The sequence below is a fragment of the Lynx rufus genome, unplaced genomic scaffold (assembly GCF_022079265.1).
Source record: "Lynx rufus isolate CCGP_SWC_20201006 ecotype Redwood Valley unplaced genomic scaffold, mLynRuf1.p SCAF_2, whole genome shotgun sequence".
Classification (NCBI taxonomy): domain Eukaryota; kingdom Metazoa; phylum Chordata; class Mammalia; order Carnivora; family Felidae; genus Lynx; species Lynx rufus.
This window is the reverse complement of record NW_025814834.1, coordinates 61,370,374-61,390,776: the sequence shown is the minus strand read 5'-3', so window position 1 is coordinate 61,390,776 and position 20,403 is coordinate 61,370,374. Positions and strand designations below refer to the sequence as shown.

The 20,403-nt window shown below is 35.9% G+C and overlaps 1 protein-coding gene across 2 annotated transcripts in view; it reads right to left on the bottom strand.

The window, feature by feature from the left end:
- The window catches only part of SLC25A12 (solute carrier family 25 member 12), a 103,076-nt gene that overhangs the window by 57,191 nt on the left and 25,482 nt on the right, over positions 1-20,403 (bottom strand). The window contains exons 4-5 of one of the 2 annotated variants that reach the window (XM_047083589.1): positions 15,023-15,138; positions 6,765-6,904 (exon numbers count right to left, since the gene is read on the bottom strand). In XM_047083589.1, coding sequence (XP_046939545.1) covers positions 6,765-6,904; positions 15,023-15,138 — 256 coding nt within the window. Of the gene's footprint in view, positions 1-6,764; positions 6,905-10,340; positions 13,523-15,022; positions 15,139-20,403 lie in introns of those variants that run through there. The other variant, XM_047083590.1, reaches the window with a different exon arrangement.

The window sequence follows — 20,403 nt, the reverse complement described above, 5'->3', positions numbered from 1 at the left end:
GACAAAACAAGATGGGCCAACAGTTAATAACTGTTGAAGCTGGTTGATGGGTACATGGAAGTTCATTACACTATTCTATTTTTAAATATATTTGAAATCCTTAAAAATAAAAAGTTTAAAAAATTAAAATTAATGACTTCAAAATGAGAAGCAAACAAAGGGGGAAAAAAACCCATATCCAAAGCTCTCAGTTTATGTAGTACAGTTAGTATATCAGGGTAGAATTAGATATTGTAAAATACATTCAGACAATGCAAGACAACCAATGAGAAGAACAAACCATCTTTGGAGAAATCTTAAAAAATACTAGTTGAAAGAACATTTCTTTTTTAAATAATCATCTCTCAAATTTATAATACTTTCAACTTTTCAAGTGTGAGCATTTTCCAATGACAGTCAGGTGGGCACTAACAGTGCAAGTGTTAGAACAAGCACTGGTTCTACAAATAACCACACGTAGTACTCGCTTCGGTATACTAAAATAACCACACCTAAAGGATACAGTTTTCAAACTGTGATCACGCTCATGAAGTAAAACAATACCCCAGGGTTATAAAAGATAAAATACATAAAAATACTCTAAAAAGATGCTTTATCTAAAAAGATAAAGATACTCTAATAAATACAAAATAAAGTAAGTCTGCTTCCAGATTTCAAGTGTGGATAGGGGAACTGAGGGAAAGGATGAAAAAAGGAAGCTACACTAAAGCTAAAGATCTCAGACACCTGGAAATGCATTTCATCTAACTATGAGATGAAAACTGCTGCGCTTCAGAAACTGTGGCTTTGAATGAGAATGAACTAGTACATGTAATTCTGCAGTCTTCCAAAACTTCACTCTTCACTAAAAATCACAGTAAAGGAACTAAAAGCAAAACAGAAACTCAAGGACAAAGAGAACAGAAAAGAAGATAGCAACTACGTTTTTTAAGATTGTAGAGCAGAAAGGCAAGCGACAACTGACTTAGCAGAGTCAAGAAAACTAAACACGGAGGGACATCTGGGTGGCTCAGTGAGTTGAGCATCTGACTCTGGATTTCAGCTCAGGTCATGATCTCACAATTTGCGGGTTTGAGCCCCATATCCGGCTCTGCACTGACAGTGTGGAGGCCTGTGTGGGATTCTCTCTCTCCTGTCTCTCTGCCCCTCCCCTGCTTGTACATACTCTCTCTCAAAATCAAAAATAAAAACTAAAACATTAAAAAAAAATAAAAGAAAACTAGACATTGGAAAAGCCAAAAAGCTATGCAATGTACATTACAGGACCCCTTAAAAACTCCGGAACTGGCTACACGAGTACTCTTACAAGTGACAGTGAAGGTGGAGCTACAAACAGGAAGCTCAGATGGAAGTCTGTTTAAAACTCACTTAGTCACCTGCACTACTTCACTGTAGCCAGGATTCTGGCCTTTCCCAACCCTGGTAGAGGACTAGAGACTCACTGCCTAGAGAATTTAATAGAGGATCTGGACTAGGGGAGACCAGGTACAGTGGAAAAGAGGTAATAAAATCAAAGTCCATCTCCACACTGAAAGTTGAGACCTCTAACCCTCTTGAATTATTCAGCAACCATAACGTCAATAGCCAGATCTAATATTCTAGATGATTATTCTCTGGGTCCCCAATGTAAAAGAAAGACCTGAACATACAGACATTAAAGGGTCCCCAATATGACAGCCGAGACAGCAAACTTTATAATAAGGTTTAGAGTTAATAAGTAATACCATGAACCCAAAGTTCCCAATAAGCCTCAATCTTAAATATGAGCAGAGGACCAATGACTGTAAGAAAAGCCACTAACATGAAAAACAAAAACCCAAACAGAGAAAAAGAAAGAAAATTGAAGAAAACAGACAATTCACAGGAAGAAAAAAAATCACCTATCTTTAATATATTTGGAGAAGTGAGAGAAAATAGTACACCTATAGAAAAAGAACAATATGTTATTTTTTAAAAATGAATATTCAGAAAACGAAAAAGAACTGAAAATTTTAAATGTAACAAAAATTAAAAACTTACTAAAAGTTCAGGCGGAAAGTGGGAGAGAAAACTAAATTGTACATTTAATATATTTACTAGTTCCATAAAGAAAGAAAATAGAAGTAAATAAAAAAAAGCAATGAGAATATTTTCAAGAATTGAGGGACAAAAGTTTTCAAATTCAGAAAGCCCACTAAATGCCCAGCACCAAGGAATATCATCATGGAATTTCAAAACACTGAAGAAAAGGAAAAAAAAATCTGACTCTCCAGAATGGGGAAAAAAAAAAAAAATGTCAAAACAGAATCAAGAATGAGAATGGGAGCGCCTGCATGGCTCATTCAGTTAAGTGTCTGACTCTTGATTTAGGCTCAGGTCATGATCTCACAATTTCCACGAATTCGAGCCTCGCATCAGGCCCTGCTTTGGCCCACTTCCAACTCCATGCTGACGACACCAAGCCTGCTTCGGATTCTCTCTCTGTCCCTCCCTAGCTCGCATGGAGATGCAGGTGAGTTCTCTCCCTCTCGCCCTTTCTCTCAAAATAAACTTAAAAAAAAAAAAAAACAAGAATGAGAATGGCATTGGACTTCTCAGTGGCAATACTAGAAGAAAGAAAACAAAAAAGAAATGTTTTCAAAATTAGGAGGGAACTAATTTCTACTAGAATTCTAAACCTAGCCATACTAAGTATAAATAGAACAGAGGTTTTCAGGTATGAAAAGTCTCACAAAAAATTACTATACTTTCCTCAAGAAGCCACTACAGGAAATATTCCACCAAAAAGAGGAACTACACTATAATAAAGAGATGGAATCCAGTAAGCAGAAGATTCAACACAAAAGGTAGACAAATGCATTCCCCAGTACGAAGCTGAGGGGGACTACAGACCGACAGCTATGCAAAAAGTACAAAGTCCAGCCTCCAACCATGAAGCAGGTCAGAAAGTTCCAGGAAAATGGTGCAGGGGCTATGAGAAACAGTCTGGCAAGCCTCAAAAAATTAAACATAAAATTATCATATGACTCAGCAATTTTATATCTAGAGATGTACTCAAAAGATTTGAAAACAGCTATTCAAACAAATACTTGTACACCAACGTTTGTGATAACCAAAAGGTAAGAACACCCAATTAGTAGGCTCCATTAACTAATGAATGGATAGACAAAAAACAGTATATCCATACAATGGAATATTACTCAGCCATAAAAAGGAATAAGGTACTAATACATGCTACAACTTGGATAATCCTTGAAAACATTATGCTAAGTAAAAAAAAAAAAAAAAAAAAAAAAGAAGAAGAAAAAAAAAAAGCCAGACACAAAAAGTCATGCTGTATAATTCCATTAATAGTAGTCCTCCCTTACCTGTGGGGTGTATGTTCTCAGAACCCCAAGTGAATGCCTGATGCTGCACATAGAACCAAACCCTATATATGATGTTTTTTGCCTATACATGCATAAGATAAAGTTTAATTCCTAAATTGGACACAGTAAGAGATTATCACTAAAATAATAGAAAAATTATAACAATATATTGCAATAAAAGTTATGTGAACGTGGTCTCTTTCTCTCTTGTCCTCTTAAAATATCCTACTATGCTGTACTCACCTTCCTTCTTGTGATGATGTGAGATGATAAAATGTCTAAGTGATAAGATGAAGTGAGGTAAATGATGTAGGCATTGTGACATAGCAGTAGGCTACCATTGACCTTCTAACGGTATCAGAAGGAGGATTATCTACTTCTGGACCACGGTTGACCATGGATCCACTGAAACTGTAAAAAGCAAAACTGTAAATAATGGGGGGACTACTGTACATGAACTATCCAGAATAGGTAAATCCATAGAGTCAGAGCTGTTTGGTGGTCACCAGGGGCTGAGGAGAAACAGGAACGGGGAGTGACTGCTTAATGAGTAAACAATTTTTTTTTTTGGAGTAATAAAAATGTTTTGGAATTAGACAAAGATAGTGGTTGCCCAGCACTGAACTGTACTAAATGCCACTTAAATTATGCACTTTTATGAGGTTAAGTTTATGTTAAGTGAATTTTATCTCCATTTCTTAAGAAAGAAAGCTCTTAGCTCCAAGAAGATGAAATTGATAGAGTACATAATATTTTGTAAACACATTAAAATGAAATGTTAATAAGTGAGGCAAAATTTAAGAATGAATTAGCATTAATACATAGAAAACTAAACAAATAAGAAAAACTAGAAACACTAAGAAAAGTAATCATTTTAGTCAAGCACAGTATTTTTTTTTAAGTTTATTTATTTATTTAGAGAGAGAGAGAGAGAGCTCAAGCAGGGGAGGGGCAGAGAGACGGGGAGACAGAGAAGCCCAAGCAGGCTCCCCACTGCCAGTGCAGAGCCCAATGCAGGGCTTAATCTCATGAACCATGAGATCCTGAACTGAGCTGAAACCAAAAGTTGGACGTGTAACCAACTGAGCCACTCAGGTGCCTCTATTTTTATTTTATTTTTTATTTTTTGAAAGAGAGAGCAAATTAGCGAATGGAGGAAAGAGGCAGAGGGGGAGAGACAATCTTAAGCAGGCTCCATGCTCAGTGCAGAGCCTGATCCCACAACCCTGGAATCGTGACCTGAGATGACATCAAAAGTCACACACTTAACCGACTGAGCCACACAGGCACCCCAGTCATCCATAGTATTTATAAAATTATAGTAATTCAGATATGAATTATATGGTGATGGAAACAGAAAATGTCTGTGGGAGAGAGGGAGAGATGAAAGAACCAGCTCCTGATCTTCCACAGTTCAAATTCAATGAAAAATACCAAAAAGTGAAAAATTTAAAAGTAGAGTACAGAACTACAAAAGACCCCATAGTGTCAAGGCAATCTTGAGAAAGAAGAATAAAGCTGGAGGTCCAGATTTCAAGATAAATTACAAAGCTGTAGTAATCAAAACAGTATGGTACTGGAACAAAAACACACATAGATCAATGGACCAGAATAGACAGCCCAGAAATAAACCCACAATCATATGGTCAATTAATCTGTAACAAAGCAGGAAAGAGTACACAATGAGAAAAAGACAGTCTCTTCTACAAACGGTGCTGGGAAAACTGGACAAAACTATGCAAAAGAATGATACTGGACCACTGTCTTAACGATACACAAAAATAAACTCCAAATGGATTAAAGACTTAAATGTAAGATCTGAAACCATAAAACTCCTAGAAGAAAACACAGGCAATAATCTCTCTGATATTGGCCTTAGCAACATTTTTCTCAATAGGTCTCCTGAGGCAAAGGAAACAAAAACAAAAGTAAACTATAGGGACTACACCAAAATAAAAAGCTTTTGCACAGTAAAGGAGACGATCAACAAAATGAAAAAGACAATGTACTGAATGGGAGAAGATATTTGCAAATCACACATCCAATAAAGAGTTAATATCCAAAATACATGAAAAACTTCTACAACACCAAAAAACAATGATTAAAAAAACAGAGAAGCTGAACAGACATTTCTCCAAAGAACACATACAGATAGCCAACAGACACATGACAAGATGTTCACCATCACTAATCATCAAGGAAATGCAAATCAAAACCACAATATCACCTCACATCTGTCAGAATGATTAGTATTAAAAACGTAAGAAATAACAAGTGTTGTTGAGGATGTGGAGAAAACGGAACGCTCATGCACTGTTGGTGGGAATGTAAACTGGTGCAACCTCTCAGAGAACAGTATGGAGTTTCCTCCAAATAATTAAACATAGAAACACCATCCAATCCAATAATGCCACTACTGGGTATTTACCCAAAGAAAATGAACAATAATTTGAAAAGATATAAGCATCCTTATGTTTATTGCAGCATTTAAAAAAAAAGTTTTTATTTATTTGAGAGACAGAATGCTCACACAAGCGGGGGAGGGGCAGAGAGACGGGGAGAGAGAGAATCCCAAGCAGGCTCCACGCAGTCAGCATGGAGCCCAGCTTGGGACTCTAACCCATGAACTGTGAGATCACGACCTGAGCAGAAATAAAGAGTCACACACTTAACCAACTGAGCTACTCAGGTGCCCCTATTGCAGCATTATTAATAATAGCCAAGACATCTGGAAGCAACCCAGGTATTCATCGATAGATGAACAGATAAAGAAGATGTGGTATATACATACAATGGAATATTACTCAGCCATAAAAAAATTAAAAAAAAAAGGGAATGAGATCTTACCATTTGCAGCAACAGTGATAGACCTAGAGGGTATTATGCTAAATGAAGTAAATCAAAGACAAAGAAGACAAATACCATATGATTTCACTTATATGTGGAATCTAAAAAGTAAAACAAAGCTGAAACAGACCCATAAATACAGAGAACTGGTGGTTGCCAGAGGGGAAGTGTGTGGGGGGATGGGCAAAATGAATGGAGGAGAGTGGGGTGTACGGGCTTCCAGTTACGGCGTAAGTCAGAGATGAGAGGTACAGTGTGGGTAATATAATGAATGGTACTGTAATAGCACTGGACGGTAACAGATGGCAGCTATACTTGTGGTGAGCTATGAAAGTGATTGCTGAAAAGAAACAAGTTTAAGAGTGCTTAAAAGTTGCCTCTGGAAGTGGGAAATAAGAAATGGGGGTGTAATGCCACAGGGAATTGCTATTTTTGGTAACAAGCTTAAACCTGCAGTGGGAAATAAGAAATGCCACAGGGAATTGCTATTTTTGGTAACAAACTTAAAACTCAAAGGGAAGTGGAGAAGAAATGGTATATATTTACATCGGTTATGAAAACTAGGCTCACCTGGAGAAACTGTGTGAATTCTGTGTAGTTAAGATGCTTCTTCCGATTATGCCCAAAATGCAGTCGGATAAATTCACAGTCCCAGTTAAAAGGGATATGGTGATGAATAATAGTCTGTCCAAAAATTTCTTTGACATTTTCTTAAAAGGGAAGACAAAAATAAACAAATTATATCTGGAATAAGTAGTTTAGTCCACTGCAATGTTCCTACAGAAAGAAATTAAGAGAAATTTCAAGTCAATATTATCTGTTTCTATTAAGATTAGCTGCAAAATTTTTCGTGCCCAGAAACCCATGCACAGGAACACAATTGATACAAAATATAATTTTACACTTAAGATTGTGTACCATTACATATAAGGCCATGAGATTCTTAATTTCTCTTGATTTAATTTTAATTAGGAAGTGATTTATATCTTGCACTATAAATGGCTGCTACTTTGCATTCCTGTATAAAATCAATAGTGTTTTCCCGGTTCCTCAAGGAGTCGAATTAAGCCCTTTATCAGAAGCATGAATACCTAAATTACAGTATAATGCAATATTTGTCATACTAAGTATGGTTTGATTGAGGCTTGATTATTACATTCACACTAGCCTGAATCTGTCTATTGAAGATAGGTATAAGAAATACTACCAAAAGCGTATCATTAGCTCAGCAGCAAGCACCTTATTAAAAGCTTCTGATATTGTCAAAAATATGGTCTTGACACAAAGCTACAAAATCCCCATAAAAAGCATGATTATTAGTCTCAACTATTAAAATATTTTAAGATAAGTGAAATTAGTGATTCACTTTTAAATAAAGAAGGACTAAACACAGTACACTAACTTTAAGATAGGAACCAGTCACACTGTAAATATACAACCAAAACCCTCTGACAGCTGGTCTTCATGCACTAACAATGTCAGTCACTTTCTTACACAGTTCTACACTTACTATAAAAGTCAATTCACAAATGACTGGTACTTTAACAAGCATAGACTGGATAGCCTAATTTAGAAGCTCATGCCAAAAAAAAAAAAAAAGTCATTAACAAAGTTAAGAAAGCAGGAAGCCTGTTTTATTGATGTCTTAAGAACAAAATTATTTTCAAATGTAAGCCAATTAGTGGAAGCGTTTTACCATCCATAGCTACAATTTTACTAATTAGCAAATACAAGTTTAATGTTTTATAATCTCCAACTATGCTACTTTCTCTAATTTCTGTAAATTCTTTGAATAAGATACTGATCTCATATTGTAAATGGTTTAATGGATTCCCTTTAGTTTTATATACCATTTTTTTCTTGATAAAAGCATTACTGGGGTGGGGAGGGGGAGGTGGAAGAGAGTGTAAGAATCCTGAACTGGAAATCCTACCAGTCTGGACTCAATATAACAGCTCTGAATAGGTCACTGCTATCAGTAAGTTGGAAGAAGGCATTGGATGTCACTGGGGAGATGGGATTCTCATCTTTTCTTTCAAATGGAATATAGCATTTATTTCTTGCCTAGTTAGCAATACTATATCATAATTTTCAAACCACATTAAAATATTTTCACCTTCCATAAACACAAATTAAATATATGGGGTTTTGTTTCTAAAAGCAAAAAAAACAAACAAAAACAAAAAAACAAAAACTCAGTAGCAATTCATGGGATAGATCTTGGCTTTTAGCCAATATAAAAGTTTACCCTCAAATCTATGTGGAATATCAACAGTTGTAAAATATGTCAAAGTTTATAAGATAATTAAAATAATAAGGGTTATCAAAAATAGAGCTAAATATATTAAGAGAGATCAGCAAAGATTTTTTTAGGATCTTTTTTTAAATAATTAGCTGCTTTATTCCCAAATTAATTACTTTGATTTCTTATTTTTAAGATCCAACAAACAGTGTTAAATAAAACACAAAGAAATTAAGGGAAAGCAGAATAGAATAACTTAAACTACTACATATATTTAATTTAAATATTAAGATTATGAAAGGGAATACATTTTTTATAACCTTTATTTTAAAGGTCACAAATCCTAAAACTCAACTATTTGACAAGAAATGTACATACTGCTACCTAGATTAAGTTTTAAACAATGGTGGAATAAAACTGAATTCCCTTTACATGATCAGAAAATATTAGAATATTACTGTGAAATTAATCAAATACAATCAAAGATTCAAAAGCTTTCAAACTATGAAAATTTACTTAATTATGAAAATTGTTTTCTACTATCACAAAAAGGATAAACCAAAGTTATAATGTCTAACTTACATTCAGAAAAAGTTCCATAATAAAAACTTTAACTAAAATCCTATTTTGTAAACTTCCTAGCAACCTCTAGCTAAGATCTTGGAATATCTTTGAAACAATTAAAATGATAGCTTAAATTACTCATAGTAATCTTCCCAAATATTGAAGTGTCATTTTCCATGACTATTTGTTTCAACATTTCCTACTTCTCCCAAAGTGGTCATTGATAGCTTTGGACATGATTTTATTATGAGCATTAATATGTGCTGTTTTATTTACCACCCCCCAGACACTTTTAACTATTTTGAGTATGTCACAGGCTACAACTATAGTTACTAAGACTAACAAAATTTCAAACCTACTTTGGCACCTCTTGCTGTGTCCCACTTCCCTTCTGTTATTATTTTACTACCAACTGCCTAAGGCTAATTCAGGAAGCTTATAAAAATAATTAGTACAACTATTATTTTAAAATCCAATTCATAATTACTTTACCAGGATGTGCTTATCCAAAAAAAAAAAGTTATACAAAAGCTCCAGAACTGGAGAGCTTCTACTTGTGTGAGGCAACAGCTCAAACATGTGATGCTCTCCTTATCCAGTTTTATCCGGTTCTGCATGACATAAAAGGGAACCCCAATAATCTCAAATATTCCCAATACATCTAACTGAAAATGCATAGCAAGTCCCCCCCCCCCACCCCCACCGCCCCCACAGAGAATCCCGTCTTTCCAGTGGCAAACAAGGGTCTTTAGCTCTAAATAGCACTCCTTGGAGTATTATTTCAGTGGCCATAGTTCTGGCCTGGATGAAAGGGCTATGACAGTCACATCTTATTGGCAGCAAGATCATGATCTACTGTTTTATACTAGGTTGGTATTGCTATGGGATATAGGAATCCATTCGTTTTCTGACATATAGAAAACAATAGACCACTTTTTCACTTCCTGCAGAGCATGGGCTTATGAAAGAGATGGTTTATAATTCCTCTTGAAAAGGGAGTTGGGGCCAGATACAAAAGTAGCCTGTCATTATGTTCTCTTTGCTCAAAGGAAAGGAGTATGATTTGTCAGGAGGGCAGGTAATGGTGACAACTGTGATTAAGTAAAAATGTTCACAGACGTATAACATTAGTCAGTTCAGCTGTATCAGTCACTTATGATGATTGGACTAGATGAATTACACATTGAAGCATATATATTATGTAAATATGTCTTAACAGAGGTTTTAATTTCCCCAACAGCCCACAATGTGTCTCCCCATCTCATCCACCCTCATCCCTCCCCTGGTCCTTATGGGAGCTTCCTACTGGTCTTGTTCACCTTTCTTCAGTACAAAATTACCTCTGACCGGGGCTGGCACTCTTCTCCAAGACTGCCGCCATGCCTGTTCCATGAATGAGCCTGGAAGGAGCTGCTGTACCAACGGTGTGGCCAGAGAACTCCTCCTGTAGGTATACAAGCCATCAGCCCTGTGACACAGCCCACCTACCATCAGCCCAACGACATCCTGATTCCAAGGATTCCAGCCCAGCAGGAGCCACTGCTTCCAACTTAAGAGGCTTGAGACCAAACATTTTTATTGTCAGTGGGGGTGGGGGCGGGGGAGTCCTCAATAGCTCAGTTTCATCTGCATAGTTCTTAAAGTGAAGTCAGAGAGGCTTTTAGAAGGACTCCCACCAAAACAGTGAATTCCTTGTGTATAACTGAACAAAAACAATGGCGAGACTTGTGGAAGTAAAGAGTTTTTCAGTGAAGGAAAACTTGGGGAGAAAGAAGAGGAACAACTAAGAGACCAAAAAAGAAAACAAAGGAAAACAAACAACAACAACAGAATGTTCAACAACAGGAACTTGGTAGAGGAAGTCCCAACCAAAATAGCATGTAGACTCAGTCCCAGACTACTAGGTTCTACTTCCAGTTGGGTCATTAATTTCCTAGGTGACTTCCTCTGTTTCTCTAAGCAAAAGTATTTCTATTAATCCTTTACCTACCTCCAGAAGGGACTACCATACAATTAGTCAACAGAGCAGTCCTGCTGCCAAATATATGTGAAGGTCCGTTTCTCAGGAAGGATGAGTTTACATTTAAAGAGCATCTATTACTATAGAAACTAGATGCTTCACCAGTCTATCACCAAATGCATAAAAACTAATAACACTATGACCTTTTTTTTTTTAACCTTAAACTCTAAGCTACTCTAGTAGCCTTCAGTATTAACAGGATTTTTTTCTGCAATATCTGAAAGGGGTCTCAAAATTCTTACTGATTTATTTTGAACACCCAGGTGAAGCTCTAATTCTTACTAGACCAAATTAGGTATTGGTTACCATTAGATTTTCATAGTATTCCATGTCTACAGCTTTGTTCCCACTGAGAGAGGGTAATTTTTCACATCTAGACTTCCATCTCCCGAACCTTTTAAAAACAGCGGTGGTTATGCCTAAGCCACCCCAATCTATTCTTCCCTTCAGGGAAAAAGAGTCTATTTTAAAGGCACAAATGGAACTCATTTCTATTTGCTGTATTTAATGACAATCAAAAACAGTACCAAATCAAAAGGAATCCCTGCTTTTTCAGGGTTCTACAGTGAGGGGATAAAGATGTGCCCTTGAAAAAAATCACTTTGGAGAGGTCCCATTCCTAGGCAAGCGCTTTGGAACACAATGCTGATGAGATTTTAATAAAAAACTTAGACTGTACAACATATCTTATATTCATTTATTAGTTAATAGACAGGAGTTGGGGTTTCATTTTTTTAGAAGGATTACATCTTTGTTAACGCAATGGGCTTTTATTTTTTAAATGTGGGACAAATGCAAGGCAGCTACTGACAACACAATGTAGTATAACTAGTTATCTAGGTTACCTCAACCTAATTCTATCAAGCAGAATACCCAGTACACTAGAGGCTAGTAGTGAGACCAAGGCAAGTTTAGACTGTATCTAGCACACACCAATCATGCAACGGCCTCCACAAGGCTCAACAGTGGCAGTAACAGATATATAAGCCATTAAGTATCCACAGCATGCATTAGAAATTTTATTAAAAGAACATCAAAGAGGAAACAACTATGGTTTTATTCACTCTTTTAAAAACTCCAGAACCCTCTCCTGCGCTTGCTTGCACATTCTGAAATGGATTACCGAGGTCTCAATGTAAGTCTTCTCCCCCAAAGTAGAGGCATCTCTAACAATTAAAAAACAGAAACAAAAAACTTGTCCAGCACTCAAGTAAATGTTGTTCGATATTCCTATTTACATAAATACTTGCAAAAATGTACACAACTTAAGTATCTAATCTGATGTGTATTAAAAAGCGTATCTAAAAAAACAAAAGCATAGATGAGAACAATATATACAAATACACAGATAATAACATCATCATCATAGTCCACGAGATACCAATGGCATAACAGTTCCCCCCCCCCCCACTCCATTACACCTGGCATCCAATATTCTCTCCCACCTTTCTCTCCTGGTGTGCACAAGAGAAAATTATACTTTAAATAAATTCTAAACTAGAAAATATAAGGCCATTTGGTGAAAAGGATTTACAGTTAGAATGGATCTATAATTTCCTTTTACCTAAACATATATCTATAAATACATAAGCACAATTCATTTTATTAAGTGGATACAAACATGAAAACTGACCTTTAACACAGATCCAAAATCCTATAAAAATAAACTCCAAGTTAATTAGTTCCTTATGCTGAAATTCTGTAGTCTTGAAAACAGCCTGTAATGAGTAGGCCTTAGAAATCTTGTTAAATGGCATTTGTAACAGTTTCAATGCTTTTCCTCTTTCCTTAATAATATAAAATTAAACTTTCTCTCCTTCATTATGATTTTTATTTAAGAAAATTTGTCTAAAATGAATCCTCAAAACCAGGGAGGCAAGACAGGAAGGGAAAATGGTCAAGGTCCCCAAGAAACAGATGACCATCATCAAGACAACCACCCAACTGGCCAGGGGCTCCAAGAACAAATGTTGAAAGGGCATTCAGCAGTACCTCATTCCACAGGAATCTTCCTATCTCTACATTATGAAGCAGAAGAATGAAAGCAGGATTTTGGAGGGTTCATATGTTTATTTTTCAGGTCATATCAGGAGCTATAACAACTAAAACTGATTTGTTTTGCTTCTAATCCTAATTATATTTTCTTAAAATTCTAACTCATGAATCATAGTCTGGGAGAAAAACAAAAGATCTTTAAAATGCTAAAGTTGGGATCTAATAAATACAAGCTCTCATTTGCATGAAATAAATGTGTTCATAAACCACTCAACTGCTTCTTATACCCATTTTAATCTACTAATCAACACTGGCATGGGTCTCTATTGTTAGTCAACTGGATGAACTGACTTGAGTGACTTGTTTTTTAAAATAGAAATTGCGAAAAGCATCAAATGGAGATGACACAAAGAACCATGATACCAAGGTAGGAAGGACAAAAGTCCCCACAATTTGGTTTTGGGAAATCTAATTCTTAAAACAATGGATACATGATAGAAGCACAGGTCTACTATCACTAATACAGATATTTGTATGGAAGTATTTCCCAAGTATTGCTGCACATTTGGAAGTGAGACATGTGAGAATGTGTGATACCTATTGAAAACAGAAAATGCAGCATTATTAGTGGTCTGGGGTTAATGCTGAGTGATGAGATGGTAAGGTTTTATATTTTAAACTACAGAATTTGGGTGCTTCTGGGAAAAATCAACCTTCTTTACGAGGCAGAGTGGCCAGAGCTTGCTCCAAAGCAGGAGTATGCCAACATGGATACAGAAACCTAAGGAGTTCTGCATAGGTAATTATTTGGGGAAATCTTACACAGACAACAACTGGGTCAATGGACAAAAGGAAACAGTCAATGCCAAGCTAGAAAATGTGCCCACTAAAAGCATTAAAGAGCACCACTGGTCCTTCTAATACCTGTATTTTCTCACCATTCTTTTCATGGCAGTGATACTTCCTCCTTTGGGTGTAACTGAAGGATTTTTTTTTATAAGACAAATTCTGTGGTGAATAAATATTTAGCTCAGGGAAAGCCTGATTTTCAAGAGTCTCTCTACAACATATTGATGCAAATTCACCCTATAAAAGGGGCTCAAGTTCAGCTTTACAAGATAAAAAAGTTCTGGAAATCTGTTTCATGACTATGTGAATATACTCAATGCTACTGAACTGTACACTGAAAAATGGTTAAGATTTTATGTGTTCTTTTATCACAATAAAAATATATAAATATTTTTTTAAAAAGAAGAGGATTCAAGGTCCTTGAAAACACTGCATTGTTTTTATTGAAAAACCTGTTGCAGGAAAAATTAGCAGATACGGTAAACATAAACTAATTTCTGCAAATAAGCGTCTTTAAAAACTAAAACATACATGGCTACAAACAGAAATTCTAGTTTATATGCTTGTCAAACACTGATCTTGTGCTAGATTATAGGCCTAGCAAAGGATTTATATCAATTTCTATATTTAACACAAATGTTAGTTTCAATGTTCTAGGCTTGTTTCCTAAAATCAAAAATCTACAATGGTGATTCAGAGAATGCTAACTATTGTTAACTCCCTCCTTCAGTTCCATTCTTGGTGTTACATCGTAGCACTTTTCCAAACTGCTACTGAGGAGCTATGCACTCTCTACCCAAAAATCCCTTCAAGAATGATATGATTATTCCATGTTGTTCCTCGTCTGTTTCATAAAGAATTTTGCTCAGGCTAGCCCAGAGCAAGAAAAGTTTACACCACATATTTTTGGAATGTAAAAGTGTCAATAAATGACTCAATGAGCAAAGATTCCTTAATTTTTTGTAATTATCTAATGCTTTAAAGAAAATACACCATTTTAATTTTATCTGTGTAAATTCTTTGAGGAAATCAATACTTCACTTATTAACTAGCTCCTAGATAATCAGGAATTTATATGCATTTACTAGATTTAGCAATTAAAGACTGGACCAGCTTCACTAACTTCACTTATCCCTTATAATCTTTTTTTTTCCTTACCAAATGTCACCTCTCCATTTCCACTCTTGTCAAACAACTGGAAAGCCACTATGAACATAGAATCTGGAGCACACAAAACAGATTCAAATGCCAAGAATTCTTGATAGGAGATCAATCTGCAACAAAATATAACATGTTATTGGCTGGTAAAGAAAGGGAAAATATCAGGCATTTAACCTGTCTTTACTGTATGAACTATAGCTCAGGGTAACCACACAATTGGTAAAGGGAAGTCATCTGGAATTTGCTTCAAAATAATCCAGGAGATGAAAAATATAAATAAAACAATTTTAATAATTATTTTAATAATTACCCAAACTTGGTGATGAGGATATTGAATTTGCTACACTAGTCTGTGTTTTATAGGCTTGAAATGTCAATAATACATTTTTAAAAGGAAGATTCAAAACAAGAGGAGGGAAACTAAAGCACATGGAGTCCTAGAATACTCAGGGTTGTGAAATTAGCCAGTGGCCAAAATTATACTAAAATTGCCTTCAATGATCTTATACAGTTGGCATATGCTAGTATATAGTTTAGAGTCATCTTCCATAGCAAGCTTGCTGCAAACATCCCACACCATGTTGCTGCTATTGGTAAGTGACTAATATCCAAGTAACAGCATTATAAAAATCTGGTTTTTTATAAATATATAAATACATGTAGTTATTTATTTACTTATTCATATTAGTAATGGTGCTGCCTTTTATTCTCAAATGGCCTGGTTTGGACAATACATTTATAGTCACCCTATCAAAAGGAATAGACCTAATCTTAACGTGGCTTCTTGCCCCTCAGGATCTGATCTCTGTATGCCTCCCCTTTGTTCTCTGCACTCCAACCCACTCTTTTTCAATCCCTGCTCCTTCCACCCAGGACCATCACACAACATTTCACTTTCCTTGGAATGATTCCACCATCTCCAAACTTCTGCCCATTTAATTTGTACCCATCCTTACATAGCCCAGATCAAATATCATTTCCTCAAGACAACCAACCATCTCACAGTCTCGAGATGATTTCAGTTACCCTTTACAGCCTTACGGCAGCACACTGTACCTTTTTAGTGCCCCTTGCAAAATTGTTATTAAAATAGTTATGTGGGGCGCCTGGGTGGCTCAGTCGGTTGGGCGACCGACTTCGGCTCAGGTCATGATCTCACACTCCGTGAGTTCGAGCCCTGCATCGGGCTCTGTGCTGACAGCTCAGAGCCTGGAGCCTGTTTCAGATTCTGTGTCTCCCTCTCTCTCTGACCCTCCCCCGTTCATGCTCTGTCTATGTCTCAAAAATAAATAAACGTCGAATAAAAAAAAATTAAAAAATAATAATAATAAATAAATAAATAAATAAATAAAATAGTTATGTAATTCATTGTTTAAAGTCTGATTTCCTGCGAGAAGATAGGCTTGTCACAGAACACAAGTTTGATTCAGGTAAGAACTTGTAAATATTCTTGAATGAACTCAATTTATAATATACGGCTTTTATTTATTTAAGTGTTTATTTTTGAGAGAGACTGAGTAAGCGGGGAGGGACAGAGAGAGAGGATTCAAAGTAGGCTCTGCACTGTCAGCGGAGAGCCCAAAGTGGGGCTCAAACCCATGAACTGTGAGATCATGACCTGAGCTGAAGTTAGACGCTTAACTGACTGAACCACCCAGGTGCCCCAAGAATATATGGCTTTACAGAGAGCTATATTTCTCAACACAGATTTAGGAAAATGACTACATTTTACATTTCATTTTATGTCTCCATTCATCTAAGACATACTTTACATTTGTAGTTTCCTTTTCCATTACTTGTAACACTCTGAATTATGTTTAAGTTACACAAATTACATTATATCCAAAGCAATGGTGCATACTATGCCTTTTCCCTTTATTGAGGGAAAGACTTTGTGGTGGTATTATTCAGGGCACTAAAGACTATGCCTTCACTGTGCCCCTGCTGAAGAATCTTTGGTGGAATTAGGAGCTTAAGTGCCTAATGAATCCTGGGAAGAACAACCCAATAAACTGTTTATCAGGTCACCTTTCATAATACATTTTATGCATTGGTATACTACTAAAAACACAAAAGCGTGGTTATCATTACACAAATTTTCAGGTAGTAAAAACAAATGAAGTTATAACATATCAGGTATCATCATCTACACACTCCTAAAAAGCACTGAGTCCTATGAGGTTTTTTTGTTTTGTTTTGTTTTTAAATTTTTTTTTCAACGTTTATTTATTTTTTTGGGACAGAGAGAAACAGAGCATGAACGGGGGAGGGGCAGAGAGAGAGGGAGACACAGAATCGGAAACAGGCTCCAGGCTCCGAGCCATCAGCCCAGAGCCTGACGCGGGGCTCGAACTCACGGACCGCGAGATCGTGACCTGGCTGAAGTCGGACGCTCAACCGACTGCGCCACCCAGGCGCCCCGAGTCCTATGAGGTTTTAATAACAATGTATAACACAAGGGTTGCCTGGCTCTGGCTCAGTCGGTACAGCACGTGTCTCCTGATCTCAGGGTTGTGAGTTCAAGCTCCATGTTGGGTGTAGAGATTATAAATAAACTTAAAAAAAAAAAAAAAAAAAGAATATATAACACAAATACAGTAATGATATAGGGATGACTTAGAGAAGGCCTTCATTTTCTACATTATGTAATTCTATGTTTGAAATTTTTATCATGAAGAATTAGCATTATTCTTTTGATTATAAGAGTAATTTAAAAACTACAAAGTAATTAGGCTGATTATGAATTAAAAATTAAAAAAAAAACCTGTAACATCATGGTTTTTCCAAAATAGTCTCAGGAATCTGACATCAAAAATACAATTACCCTAAAATACAGAATATGTAGCTTTAAAATACATTTCATACTCAGTAGTAAAACTTTTCTCTATGAGAAAAGGTAAGACTTTTTCCTTAACTAGCAAAGGTCATAAATGGTCGGCTGGCAGAGTAAATTTGGCCCACACATGTTTTCTTTGGCCATGCAAAGAATTATATTTTTAGTTACATTAGTTGCCAACATTAGGGAGTTATAAATATTTCACACAAATATCCAGCTTTCTGGTTTCCCTTGTTAAATTGTGAGCAAGGGCAACCAGTTTCTGGTCCCAATACTTTTCATTCCACCAGTCTCCTGGAGCCAAAGTGGAAGCTACCTCTTCAGGGACAGCAGGGCCCATCAGTTATCTACACCTGCCCCTGGGGACCATCCCCGTGAGCTCGAGCCCCCTTTCGGGCTCTCTGCTGTCAGCACAGACCCTGCTTTGGATCCTCTGTCCCGCTCTCTCTCTCTGCCCTGCCCCTGCTCATGCTCTTTCTCTCAAAAATAAATAAAACATTAAAAAAACAATTAAAAAAGAAGATATTGGGGGAATCCTCAACCAATCCTCAATACTCACTTACCTTTGTTACACAGAGTGATTTATTTGAAGAAAGATCAATTAAGAAACACAAAGGCATCAGCAACTTAAAAATAAAGTCACTTCATATTAATCAGCCTTAAAAAGGAACGAAATTCTGACACAAGCTGTAGCATGGGTGAATCTTGAAAACAACAGGCTAAGTGAAATCAAACATGAAAGGACAAATAATACATTATTCCACTTACATGAAGTATCTAACATAGTCAAACACATTAGAAACAGAAAGTACAATAGTGATTACTAGAGGCTGAGTATCGGGACAAAACAGGAACTCACTGTTTCATGGGTACAGAGTTTCAGTATGAGAAGATGAAAAAAAAAAAAAAAAGGTAGAATGGATAGTAGTGATGGTGGTACAACAATATGAATATACTTAATGCCACTGAAATATATACTTAAAAATGGTTAAAATGATAAATTGTATTATATATATTTTAATACGGTAAAAAGTCACCTGAGATTACCCAAGTATAGGCATTTATTAGAACTCAGCAAATGCACTTTTAAGTTTTGTATTTGTCACTGTGGGTAAATTTTACATATAAAGAAAACACTCAAAACAAATACTGAAATCCAGTTAATAATATGCATGCTGAAATGTGTAAGAAAAGTATCAGTGTTCGCAATTTACTTTGAAATGTGTGAAAAAACAAGATGGATTGATGTAAAGATAGATATATGAAAAACGAAGCATAGAAAAATGTTAATGGTAGAATATGATGGGTATGTTAAGTATACACTGTAAAATACCTTCAACCTTCCTGAATGTTTGAATTTTCGTAATAAAATACTGGGAAGAAGTAGGAGGTGAGGGTAATGGACCATTTTGTCTCTCTGATATGCTCCCTATCTATCTTTAGCCCATAGGCCTTTTATACCACATGACAGTGGAACAATACTTTTCATAAAGCAAGAAATGGCCTGTTTATCTGCTAACATAAAGCAAACATGTTCTGGAATAATTTTTAAGGCTCTTTTTCCTTTATCCTGCTATGAATTCCTCTATTGTTAGAAGGCCTTGATCAAGACTTAAGCAGCGCCAATGCAAACCACAAGACGCTAACTGGAGTGAAGAAACCACTGCTTAGTTCATAGTTTAATAAATTGTTTTCTTTCAATAAGGATGGGGTGGCACCTTCACTTTTTACCATACCTGCTGCTTGACTTTTTACAAAGAACATGTATTCATTTTATACTCTGAAATAATGGATTCTACGGGAGCCTGGGTGGCTCAGTCGGTTGGGCGTCCAACTTCGTCTCAGGTCAGGATCTCGCCATTTGTGGGTTCGAGCCCCGCGTCGGGCTCTGTGCTGATAGCTCGGAGCCCGGAGCCTGCTTCGGATTCTGTGTCTCCCTCTCTCTCTGCCCCTCCCCTGCTCACATTCTGTCTCTATCTCTCTCTCTCAAAAATAAATAAACATTAAAAAAATTTTTTTGAAATAATGGATTTTATGAATTGGATGTTTTAAAATTTTTCTACAAAGTTCCTTTTAAATTTACTGAATGGAAACTAGTAAAATTTCAAAATATTAATATGTTAATTTTGCAATTTTTAAAACCATCAAGATTTTTGCATAAAAGGTTTTCTACATGCATCATAATGTTTTTTTATATACATGTAGAAGAGTAAAGGAAAGCAGTTATGAAAAACTAAAAGAGAAAAGTAATAGTTTTACACATTATAGACTAGAGCTTCCAGATGAAATTCTGGCCAGAGCTAAATATAGAAACTATAATTCTAGAAGTTACAGCTTCAAACAAGCAACTGTCTAAACACTTTAGATTATATCACACAAGAATAGTTCCTGAAATCTTCATTTAATGCATAAAATCATTTTGCCTTTCATTATAAAAGCACAATTTCAAAGTTTAAGCCACAATTTCACAAATAACATTTGACTAATGACTTTTACTTTAGACAACCCATCATGCTATTTATACCATACAATGTTGCTTCTA